The sequence below is a fragment of the Oncorhynchus keta genome, chromosome 33 (genome assembly GCF_023373465.1).
Source record: "Oncorhynchus keta strain PuntledgeMale-10-30-2019 chromosome 33, Oket_V2, whole genome shotgun sequence".
Classification (NCBI taxonomy): Eukaryota; Metazoa; Chordata; class Actinopteri; order Salmoniformes; family Salmonidae; genus Oncorhynchus; species Oncorhynchus keta.
Genome location: NC_068453.1, coordinates 17947175 through 17960179, shown reverse-complemented (window position 1 = coordinate 17960179; position 13005 = coordinate 17947175). Strand labels below are relative to the sequence as shown.

The 13005-nt window shown below is 41.9% G+C and overlaps 1 protein-coding gene across 1 annotated transcript in view; it reads left to right on the top strand.

Annotated features, from left to right (window-relative positions):
• The first annotated feature begins 7540 nt into the window (after positions 1-7540).
• LOC118365970 (uncharacterized) overlaps positions 7541-13005 on the top strand; it is a 33117-nt gene continuing 27652 nt past the window's right edge. The window contains exons 1-10 of the mRNA XM_035748260.2: positions 7541-7703; positions 9364-9516; positions 9665-9804; positions 10115-10225; positions 10429-10625; positions 10782-10946; positions 11234-11386; positions 11743-11825; positions 12199-12346; positions 12870-12983. Coding sequence (XP_035604153.1) covers positions 9377-9516; positions 9665-9804; positions 10115-10225; positions 10429-10625; positions 10782-10946; positions 11234-11386; positions 11743-11825; positions 12199-12346; positions 12870-12983 — 1251 coding nt within the window. The 5' untranslated portion in view covers positions 7541-7703; positions 9364-9376. The remainder of the gene's footprint in view (positions 7704-9363; positions 9517-9664; positions 9805-10114; positions 10226-10428; positions 10626-10781; positions 10947-11233; positions 11387-11742; positions 11826-12198; positions 12347-12869; positions 12984-13005) is intronic.

Below are 13005 nucleotides of genomic sequence, written 5' to 3'. Positions count from 1 at the left end.
CTGAGTATTTGTAGAGGTCTTGATTATGGAACTCCACTCACACAATCAGATACACCCACACAGAGGGAGAGAGGGAAAGAGCACTGGAGGAGTTGCGGCAGGTTAGGGACACACAGGATGAGAAGTAGAGGGCATTTCAGGGGCAGATGTAAAATGAACACACATTTGCATTTGTTCCTAGTGAGAGTGGGGAGAGAGGTGGCTGGAGTAGGCTACATGGAGCATCTCTATGTCTGACATGTGACAGTGTTTGCTGTAGTGGGACCCTGTTGGGGCTAAAATGCTGTCCCTGTATTATATCCCCCAACAACCCCAATAAGATGGCAGTCTTGTTGCCCGGCTGGTCTAGTGTTAATGCCACAGCCTCTGGAAAAGATGTCTATAATGTCAGAAAAGTTTTGAATCCAGCCTAGTGCCCTCTGATGCAACCTCTTCCTATCTTTTCCTCTCTCTGTCTGTTCAATAAAATATGTCAGTCTTACTTCCAGTGGAAATAAACTCTTCAGAGAGCTGTTTATCTTGTCCAGGGAGGCGTGTTCAGTCTGTCCATGGCCCTGACGGGTCAAGGAGCAGCAGTTACTAGCACCCAGTTGAGGCTCAGACACACAGTATGGGAAGGGGTCCCCATTGGTCCACTGCCACATTCTGGTAGAAGTCTTCCAGTAGAGTCCGATCCACATATCAAACTGCTGTGTTTCTGTTATGCTTTGGAATGCTGTGTAATCCTCTTGGGTGAGGATGCTCGCTAAGTCATCTCCATTGGCTCGGCAAGCCGTCTGTGCCCCCTCCCACGTCAATGAACCTTGACCCATGTAATATTTAAGCTCTGAGGAAATGTTTGATTGTGTGCCTAAGGACAAGATATACAATTGTCCTAAAAATGTCCTGAAAGACATGGACATTGATGTTAAATAAATGTACATAGACAGTTGTCAAAGGATACTGTAACTCAAAGGTGACATGATCTGAAATGTACTATGTACTGTACCACGTTGTTTTGAATGAATAACCCCCTTCTAGTAAAGTTTTTATATTACTTTGGAGTAATAGTTTTAAAAAAAAAGTTTGTTTAAGGACAGAAAATACAAAATGTCCTGAAATTGTCCTGAAAAACAGACATTGATGTTAAATAAATGTTCCTAAAAGGTTGTAAAAAATAAAGATGACATGATTAGAAATGTACTGTGTACATTTATTTAAATTAATGCTTTTTGACACCAAAATATTGGTCATGAAGTACACAATTTGTTATACAGTAAGAAAGTGCTTGTGGTATCCCATTAGTAAAAGTACAATTTAACTTCTGGTTGGCATCATCAAATTACAAGTCAATATTCTTCATTTGGCATATGACCAAGACCAGAGTCAATATCACCATGTTGAGTAGCACAACTGGATATGTGCTAGTCCTCATTTGATTGGTAAATCAAGGCTTTGCGCTCAGGGAAATGATGGGTAAATCTCAGCTGACACTCTCTGGAACTTTGCCAACTAATAAGTATGTTATAAACCTCCCGCTTTGAGCTAGATGTGTCAATGTGTAGTTCTACGAGCAGAACTACTGTCTTAACTCAATTATCCACAAAATTCCAAGCTTGAAATTTACTTTTTGGTGGAAGCTGTGCAGAGCAACTTCCCCTACATTACCCCACGTGGGGTCAGCCCCTAGCCATTAGAGTTCCAGCCAATGAGCTTTTGCCCCTTGCCATTTGAGCGACAGCTAGCAAGATGTACATACAGTAGAGTGAGCAATAACGCACATTCAGTGCCTTCGGAAAATATTCAGACACCTCGACTTTTTCCCGAAAACAAATGTACGTTACATTCTTATTCTTAAATGGATTTTATTTTTATTTTTATCCTCAGCAATCTACACACAATACCCCATAATGACAAAGGGAAAAAAGTTTTTTAGACATTTTAGCACATTTATTAAAACCAAAATACAGAACTTATTTACATAAATATTGAGACCCTTTGCTATGATACTCAACATGGAGTTCCGGTGCATCCTGTTTCCATTAATCAAGAACCTGATGGTCTAAAAGGAAGGACTAAAAACAAACAAAATATAACTATTGTAAAATAGATTGTGTCTGTAAAGTGTGTTTTAATATGTATAAACTGAAGGTAGAAGCCTAAGTGTTATTGTTTATTCGTTTACTCCAATTGGGGGACTGGTGGTAGGGTTTGCAGGGAATAATAAAGGCATATTCCAAAAAGTATGTATGTATATGGGTATGTGTATGTATGATATATATATTTACCCCAGAGAATACATGAGGGATTGGAAATTAGGCAGACAATTACATTGATGGAGGCAACAATCTATCCGCAATATTAAAGCTGATCCACCCCCTAAAAAGTTAAATAAATAAACAAATAAAAATAAAAAAGAACCTGATGGTCATTCTGACAGAGCTCTAGAGTACCTCTGTGCAAATGGGAGAACCTTCCAGGACAACCATCTGCAGCACTCCACCAATTAAGCCTTCATGGCAGAGTATTCAGACAGAAGTCACTCCTCAGTAAAAGGCACATGAGAGCCTGCTTGGAGTTTGCCAAAAGGCACCTAAAGACTCTCAGACCATGAGAAAAAAGATTCTCTGGTCTGATGAAACTAAGATTGAACTCTTTGGCCCAAATGCCAAGCATCACATCTGGAATAAACCTGGCACCATCCCTACGGTGAAGCATGGTAGTGGCAGCATCATGCTGTGGGGATGTTTTTCAGTGGCAGGGAGACTAGTCAGGATCGAGGAAAAGATGAACGGAGCAAAGTACAGAGAGATCCTTGATGAAAACCTGCTCCAGAGCGCTCAGGACTTCAGACTGGGGTGAAGGTTCACCTTCCAACAGGACAATGACCCTAAGTACACAGCCAAGACAACACAGCAGTGGCTTCAGGATAAGTCTCTGAATGTCCTTGAGTGGCCCAGCCAGAGCCCTGACTTGAACCCGATCAAACATCACTGAAGAGTCCTGAAAATAGCTGTGCAGCAACACTCCCTATCCAACCTGACAGAGCTTGAGAGGATCTGCAGAGAAGAATGGGAGAAACTCGAGGCTGTAATCGCTACCAAAAGTGCATCAACAAAGTACTGAGTACAGGGTCTGAATACTAATGTAAATGTGATTTTTATTTTTTATTAATTAGCAAAAATGTCTAAAAAAACAGTTTTTGCTTTGTCATTATTGGGTGTTGTGTGTAGACTGATTTAATACATTTTAGAATAAGGCTGTAACCTAACAAAATATGGAAAATGTCAAGGGGTTTGAATACTTTCCGAAGGCACTGTACATGCATATATTTGACGTAGTACGCAATTTTCGGGGACCATTTTAGGCTCATGAGCACTGCTTTCAGAACTACTGGCTAAAAAGTATACAAAAGCATACTTAACCCTAAATCTGTCTTTCTGGAAAAGGTCTACTATTTATGGGCCCTCTTGACTCTGTTTCCTTTGGTGACTGTTGAATAACTTAACAAGCATGCATAACCATTCTCATTTGCCTCCTAAGGCCATGGATGCACATATTGAACAATATTGAACAAAACCACATTACATTACAATCATAACTCACGTGATATGATTCATGTGTTCAGAGCATCCAGATGAGGTGAAGCATGGCGGCCCCAGCCAGACTAATCCTGGGCTACAGGTAGCCTAGTGTTTAGAGCGTTGGACCAGTAACCGAATGGTTGGTGGATTGAATCACAGAGCTGACAAGGTAAAAATCTGTTGACCTCCCATGAACAAGGCAGTTAAAACTTCTTATGGCTTGGGGCAATATTGAGTAGTTTGGATGAATAAGGTGCCCAGAGTAAACTGCCTGCTACTCAGGCAATATATGCATATTGTTAGTAGATTTGGATAGAAAACACTCTGAAGTTTCTAAAACTGTTTGAATGATGTCTGTGAGTATAACAGAACTCATATGGCAGGCATAAACCTGAGAGAAAATCCAACCAGGAAGTGGGAAATCTGACATGTGTAGGTATGCCTATCCAATATACAGTGTCTATGGGGTCATATCGCATTTCCTAAGGCTTCCACTAAATATCAACAGTCTTTAGAATCTTGTTTGATACTTCTGCTGTGAAGGAGGGGTGAATGAGAGCTGAATGAGTCAGAGGTCTGCCAGAGTGGCATGAGCTGATCACGCGCGTTCACATGAGAGTTAGCTCTGTTCCATTGCATTTCTACAGACAAAGGAATTCTCCGGTTGAAACATTATTGAAGATTTATGATAAAAACATCCTAAAGATTGATTCTATACTTCGTTTTACATTTTTCTACGAACTGTAACATGACTTTTCATCTGAACTTTCGCCTGGACTTTCGCCTGGCCCGCGCGTCGTGAGTTTGGATTGTGTAATAAACACGCAAACAAAAAGGAGGTATTTGGACATAAAGGATTGAGTTTATCGAACAAATCAAACATTTATTGTGGAACTGGGATTCCTGGGAGTGCATTCTTATGAAGATAATCAAAGGTAAGTGAATATTTATAATGCTATTTCTGACTTCTGTTGACTCCACAACATGGCGGATATCTGTATGGCTTGGTTTGTTGTCTGAGTGCCGTACTCAGATTATTACATGGTGTTCTTTTTCCATAAAGTTTTTTTGAAATCTGACACAGCGGTTTCATTAAGGAGAAGGGGATCTAAAATTCCATGCATAACAGTTGTATCTTTTATCAATGTTTATTATGAGTATTTCTGTAAATTGATGTGGCTCTTTGTAAAATCACCGGATGTTTTGGAACTACTGAACGTAACACGCCAATGTAAACTGAGATTTTTGGATATGAACTTTATTGATCAAAACATACATGTATTATGTAACATGAAGTCAAAGGTTAGTGATTAATTTTATCTCTATTTCTGTTTTTTGTGACTCCTCTCTTTGGCTGGAAAAATGGCTGTGTTTTTCTGTGACTAGGTGCAGACCTAACATAATCGTTTGGTGTGCTTTCGTCGTAAAGTATTTTTGGAATCGGACTCCGTGGTGGGATTAACAACAAGTTTATCTTTAAAATGGTGTGAAATATTTGTATGTTTGAGTAATTTTAATTATGAGATTTCTGTTGTTTGAATTTGGCGCCCTGCACTTTCACTGGCTGTTGTCAAATCGATCCCGTTAACGGGATCTTAGCCGATCTCAGCCATAGGAGGTTTTAACCCACTGTTCCTAGGCTATCATTGTGAATAAGAAATTGTTCTTCACTGACTTGCCTAGTTCAATAAAGGTTTTTATTTTAATTTTATGAAATCAGTGTGGTTATTTTCAATCTGAACATTTTTTTACCAGTATTTTGAGTATCCACTAGAGGGAGTTCAAGATCAGAGGTCAGTTGATCAAGACTGACAAATTTGACAGCAGTAGTATCTGTACAAAAGAGCATACTGCATGGCATACTGCAGTATAATTGTGACTCACCCCTGTGTATGCCATTTGGCTAGAAACATGCTGTTTGAATATGAGTGTCATAGACCTTTCAGTGCTTGGGGGTCGGCAAGGAGGAGTTATACCCAGATCAGAGACCTAAATGCTTGGTGGGTTGGGAATGATTTAGCGAGTCTCTCACACAACAGCTTCCTTGTGGAGAATGAAGAGTGATAAGCTGCTGTTAATGAAAAAGACCTGGGCTTTCCTGACTGCTACACCTCTGTCATAACGTTATGATGTTCAATATTGAATCCTCTTAACCTGCCTGGTAAACCCAACCAGCCAAATATAATCAAATTCATCTTTAAACCTACCCTCTACACACACATTTGTCACACACAGGCACACGGACACACAAGTACGTGCACACACACACATACACACACACACACACATTGTCAGGTCTCAGATGTGTAGCTAGCTGACTGTAGTAACATGGCAGGGCTTGGCACAAAACAAAACCATTTGATCTTATCAAATCATAGCGTTTGGCATAGCACAGAATGTCCAGCAAGGTCCATCACAACGGCTATACTGGAAAAGGAATGACATTGTTTTCATGATAGGCCTTGAGCCAGTAAAGAAGCACTGTTCAGTCTGTCCAAGGACAGGGTAAAGTAACACTCAGTGTATTCAGTCCCACTTTCAGTAATCAGTCACACCTCCACTGGTCAACAGGAATTATAGACACACACACACACACACACACACACACACACACACACACACACACACACAGGGATGAGGCTCTCATGGTGGTTTTTCCATCTAGACTTACCCCCACAGCAGGGTACCACCAGTGTTTCCATCAGGAGTTTGACACTAGAGACTTGTGGCGAGCAGAATCAACAACATACGTATCATTCAAGACTTTTGCTTTGTGAGAAGGTGTTAAAGTTCAGTTAGCCATTGTTATGTAAATGACAGCTGAAAGGTACCCAGGGCATTGCTTTGGCACCAAGTCAGAGCAGGTTCACCGGAGCCATGGCCCAGTGAGACATGGGTGCCAGCCCGCATAGAGGGAAACAGAAAGGTCTGAGCCATTTGGGTAAAACACTGGGGCAAATCCTCAGTGGAAATGTGCCATGTGAGAGAGAGAGAGAGAGAGAGAGAGAGAGAGAGAGAGAGAGAGAGAGAGAGAGAGAGAGAGAGAGAGAGAGAGAGAGAGAGAGAGAGAGAGAGAGAGAGAGAGAGAGAGAGAGAGAGAGAGAGATAGAGAGAGAGAGAGAGAGAGAGAGAGACTATTTGTTAGAGGATGTTTCATTTTCAGTGTTTGTGGTCAAACCTCACTTCTGAAAAGGAGCAACATTCTGGAATATAGAACAACTACTCAAGGAGACCAGGTAAGCGATTATGACACAATACTTTTGTAGAAGTAGAATCATTTTTTAAATGTTCTTATTTATGAAAAAAAAGTGCAACTGTGTGGTCATCCAATAACAAAACAAAATGGAAAAACATTATGGTCAAATTGTGCACACAGTTCTTCAGACATAATCAGAAAATAGCACACACACACTTACACACACACAGCAGGGCTTGGCACAAAACAAACCCATTTGATCTTATCAAAACATAGCGTTTGGCAAGTAACTTCTATGACAGACTGGACAGTGCTTCTTTACTGGCTCAAGGCGTATCATGAAAACAATCAAGACAAGAGCATCAAGTTCACTGTGATGATACTTGTATCAATATGTGTAAAATAGTCTACTCACTGTTTCATGCTCTAGTATTGTAGTGGTGAGGGATCTTACTGAACATTCTGTGCTAAGGACAGGGTCAAATAACGTTCAGTGCATTCAGTCCCACTTTCAGTAATCAGTTACACCTCCACAGGTCAACATGAACTATAGATGCGCACCCACACACACACACACACACACACACACACACATAGCCACCCTTGGCAGAATTTTCTGTTGTGCTCTGTAGATTCTATAGCTCCCTTGTGCTTCCTCCACCGGCAACACTCAGACACACATACCCCTTACCCCTCTGCTCCCCAACTCCCCCCGGCCCCCACCCTCATATAAGCCTTAAACACAAACACACACAGGGATGGGGCTCTAAGAAACAAAGAGAGAGAGAGAGTGAGAAGGAGAATATGACATTGAAGAATTAGCCCTAGACTGTTTGTAAGAGGATGTGTAATGTTTGTGGTCAATTCGTGGGATGTACTTTTGTTATTCACTTCTGAAAAGGAGCAACATTCTGGAATATAGAGCAACTACCCAAGGAGATCAGGTAAGTGATTATGACACAATACTTTTGTAGAAGTATAATTTTTTTTTTTATGTTTTAATTTGTGACTCATGGATTTGTAAATATTTATGCAACTGTGTGGTCATCCAGCCAAACAAAATGGACAAACATCATCAAATTGTGAACACAGTTCTTCAGACATAATCAGAAAATAATTAAAGCAATATCCTAAAATAGGACACTGAATTAAAATGATTAGAGGTTATCAAAGAAGGATATCTATGTTGGTCTGTAGTGCACCTTTTCAAAACCTTGTGGTGGTGGCCTTTATATAACAATTACAATAATATATGCCATTTAGCTGATGCTTTGATTCAAAGCGACTTACAATGGTTTTGATTAGGGGACAAGCCCCCAACTCTGGCTCTGATCCACTGACTCGTGAATATACAGTTAATGAAAGAGAGAGTTTGTTCTGTGTTGAACACAAACTCCATCTTTCACTCAAGCCTCTGGTGTCATATTAGGTGTAGGTGTAGAATATCAGACCCACCCCTATCCGGCCATCCAGTGTTTTCCTATGTCACAAAAGTGTGTCTTATTCACTCGCAGACTAATGTGCTTTAAAAATTTAATTTCCTAACTGTGGTTAGCTTTCCCCAGATTTTACCCTAGTTAGGCTAAGCTAGGCTAGGCTATGCTATGCTGAGTTTTGGATGTATTCTTAGCCTGGCACCGCTATGTCGTTGGTAACCCTGTTCCTTAGTGACAGCTTTGGGGTGAGATCAAGCTAAGGATGCTCTTGGCTATGGTGCGATGCTGAAACCCAACAAGCAGTTCTACTGGGTCAAAAACACAGAGGGAGATCTTATGACCAAAACTTTGTCTAACTGTCCCATTGTAACACTCTGTAGCAATCAATGACACCATGTATGAGGGGGTTTCCCTCTAACAGAACCTGAAAAACATCACAATGTGTGAAGAAAAACATTATTATCTACTATAGAAATCATGGATACTGTAGCCTAACATGACTGTGCCTAAATTATAGTACTGTCCTGTTTTGTGTTTTTGACCTTTGACCTTAGAGTAATCTTGGTGATAAATTCAGACATCATGTAATGAATTATATTTTATTGACTGTTTTAGAAAGATACAAATCAAATTGCATCTTAGATAAAAACATGGAGGAAGCTCCCCTGTTAAATCTGACACCTGTTTTTTTCTGCAGTCACTATATCAGGTCCCTCATTTTTTTTATTGTCACAAAATCGTTGTGTCATTATAATTCACACTTGATAAGATAAAGCAAAGGTTTCACTGGCTGGCTATGTGTGCCATTCCCCAAACTATATGGTGACAAGCAGAGAGAAATAAAAGCGAGAAGAGCATATACATTCAAACAGGCTTTTCTCACTACCCTGGAAGTGCCAGGTTTGATTGAATAGGTCTGTAAGATCACTCACATAACAGAGGACAAAAATCGGATAAAACTGCAGTTCCTCACAATAAAATGACAGCTCTTAATAAAGATTGTAAAAAAAATTAAAAAAGACCAGCTCTATCCCATTTGTATATCTCTCTGTCAAGCAAATCTTCAGAAACTCTTTCTAACTCAAGATGTTTACACTTCATAAGGGAAGGCACTGGTGCTCACTGGTTGTGTTCCATGTAAACATCGCCATCATGTCTGTCTCCTCAGCAGGTGGAGCGGTATGGATGCCCACTCTCCAGAGAACCTGTACCCATACACCGTGTCCAGACCCATCTACTCCAATCCCACGTTTGAGGAGGACAACGAGAGGCAGGCCCGGGAGGAGAGGACCCTGAGGGAGAGACTCAGCCGCACCTGTGGGTCAGTTTGGACAAGATGTTAATAGTCTTACTGAAAGGAAAACAGGCAACATTTTGTATGTTTGGTCTGTGAGAAGTGAATCTGTCTGTCTGTATCTATGCTGACTGTAATAATGTTTGACATTAAATATCTGTTTTTTCCAATGCAGCTGCTCAGGTAGGCAGGCCCTGAAGGTTGTGAAAGGAGTCTTTCCTGTCATTGACTGGCTCTCCAGATACCCAATAAGAGAGTGGCTTCCCAGCGATGTAATCTCTGGTGTTAGCACTGGTCTGGTGTGCAGCTTACAAGGTGTGCGTCCCAGTTTTCTCTAAACCAACTGTAGTCGATGTGTAGATTCCACAAATAGCAACTTTTTGATTTTCCAGTGTGACCATATGGCATTCTTTCCTCACTGTTGTAATCACCCATGGCAAGCTGCTTTGAACCATTTCATGCTTAGACAGTTTTGTTTAGTGCTCTTTGAAATAACAGGTTGTTGAAACTGAAAGTCATCAATCTTGACAGAGTAAACATGTCAGACTGCAGTTGCCCCTCGTCAATTCTCATGTGAGAAGACAAACACTGCTCATTTTCTGTGGTTTATTTCCTTGTGTCTCAGGCCTGGCCTATGCCCTGCTTGTGTCCGTGGCTCCAGTCTATGGACTCTACTCTGCCTTCTTCCCCATCCTCACCTACTTCCTGCTGGGCACCTCCAGACACATCTCTGTAGGTAGGGCCCACCCCTCCACCTGACTGACACCTGGACTGACCATTGACCAATCACTAATGAACTCATCCATCTCCTGTGATTGGACGTTTAATGAATGAGGCAGAGACGTATCAAGTCAAATATGTAACAATGCATTTACAAAGGTGGCATCAATTGCGCGTGCACTTATCAGGTGTCTCCATTGCCTGTTCTCCACCCCTCAGGTCCGTTCCCTGTGACCTGTCTCATGGTGGGCTCCGTCGTGTTGACCATCGCCCCCGATGACCACTTCCTGCTTCCTGGGAATGGCACCGGTGTAAATGGAACAGAGGCTGATGGGATTGTGGTGGACGTGGAGGCCATGGAGGCCCAGAGGATCATGGTGGCGTCCTCCATGACTGTGCTGGTCGGGCTGTTCCAGGTAATTATTGAGTTAAAGATTCAGTGCAAAGAAGAAGACATTGATGTCCCACAATGATCTGACACCATCTTGTTCATATTAATATAAGAGTTTTTGCTGGTCAAGTCATATGGTCTACTGTATCTCCATGGTGACCAGGTGTTCCTCCCCATACAGGTGGTAATGGGGCTGCTCCAGGTGGGCTTCTTGGTCCGTTACCTGTCAGACCCCCTGGTGGGCGGCTTCACCACGGCCGCTGCCTTCCACGTCCTCATCTCCCAGCTGAAGATAGTCCTCTCCGTCCCCACTAACAACCACAGCGGCTGCTTCTCCATCCTCTACGTGAGGGTCCAATAATCGAATACACACTGTAGAAGAACATCTGTCTAGATTCCTTTTGATTGGCTGTTAGTGTCGGAGAATTCATTCAGAAAAAAACATCCTAGAGTTTTCTATCCATTAAACAACACGTGGTTATTGGCAAAATAACAACGAAAGAGCTTTCTATTTAGTGGTCATTCTATCCAACTAGGTTCATTCGAAGGCCTACTTTGCATTGAACAAAAGGCACATCTCAGGGATAGAGTCAGACATAAAGATCACCACATATGACCAATTCCTCTGTTTAGATGCTCATCGACGTGTTTACCAACATCAGACAGACCAACAGAGCTGACCTGGTGGCCGGGCTGCTCACCATTGTCATCGTCATGGCCGTAAAAGAGGTCAACTCCAAATTCCGGCACAAGATTCCTGTCCCCATCCCCATCGAAGTGATTGTGGTAGGAAGTGGAATGGCTCACAGTCAATATTTTACTGTTGTGAAATGATAACGATCCGTGTTTGAGATTCTATAAAATGCAGAATATCCAAACATGTAGACATAGAATTCTGAGGACATTATGGGCTACTATTAATGGGGTGTTTTTAGACCTTCTCCACCAAGTTACATCATCCTAAGTGATAAAATAACTATAACCTAAAGATGAAATGACTGTATATGTGCGTATCTCCTGTGTCCCATATGTGTGTGTTACATGTGTGATACATGTTTAAGTGTACAGTAAACCATCATGTCTCGCCTCTCCTGTGTCCAACTGTCTCTATCTCCACCCCAATCGACCCCCCTCTCTCCCAGACTGTGGTTGCCGCTGGGATCTCCTACGCCACCGAGCTGGAGTCGCGCTACGGTGCCAGCATTGTGCACAGCATCCCCAGGGGGTGAGAGCCCTTCCTGTGGCACTTCCTGTTTCCTGTCCCCAAAGCAGAGGATGTTCTGGAGTTTTTTATGGACAGACTTAGAATCCTATGGTCATCCTCGTTAAGTCATTCAGCAGGCGCTGTCCAAACTAGACTGCCTTGGCTTGTAGTGTTATCGTCAGAGTATTAACAAATGGTTCCAACAATAATATTAACAAATGGCATAGAGAAACATTCCTAACAATACCAAACATAACTGAAAGACTATTTAAACAACAATATGAGTTCAATACAGTTAAATTGGCTACTGTACATTTCCTAAATCAAACACAATATCAAAACTGTAAAATATATGATGTTTTCCAATGTAACTTGTGAGGTGTTTGTCCCACAGGTTTGCTCCAGCTCAGCCTCCCAACACAGAGCTGCTGTGGAACATTCTGGGCTCCAGTTTCTCTACAGCGGTAGTGAGCTATGCAGTAGCTGTCTCTGTGGCCAAGGTCTACGCTGCAAAACACGACTACACCATCGATGGCAATCAGGTGTGTATGCTTGTGTGTGTGTGTGGTACGTTCCAAACTTCCTGCCAATCAAGTTCTTTCCCCAAGCAGACTTTCTCTCACACTGTGGGAGTCGACCTGTGATGTGAGAGTGTCTATAACCAAGAGTTTAATATGACCTTCCTAATGTCTCTCTGAAGCAATGTGAGCATTGTGGCCAATATCTATTTTTTGGAGTCACTCCACGCAAACACACACATAGTCAGGACACCACTAAAACACTGTGTTGGTTATTATAGTAAGTATCACTTAAATGCTTCGTTCAATGGGTTTACAGTAACTCAACACTCCCTACCAAAACCGGATTTGTATATTGCAAATTAGCACCAATGCAAATGTTTTCTAAATCAAGGCCCTAGTCTCTATGACATCACAGCAGAGCACCGGTACAGTATGTTGAAGAACAACATTTGCAGATTGACACTGGTTTCTCAGCTGTAACGTGTGTGATGCTCCATGTGTCATTTGCAGTAGATTGACCAGGCTGTCTCCCTGTGTATCCTAGGAGCTGATAGCCTTCGGGTTCAGTAATGTGTTCTGTGGCTGCTTCTCCGGCTTTGTGGCAAGCACTGCACTGTCCCGCACCGCTGTACAGGAGAGCACCGGTGGCAAGAGTCAGGTACACTATACAGTACTTATAG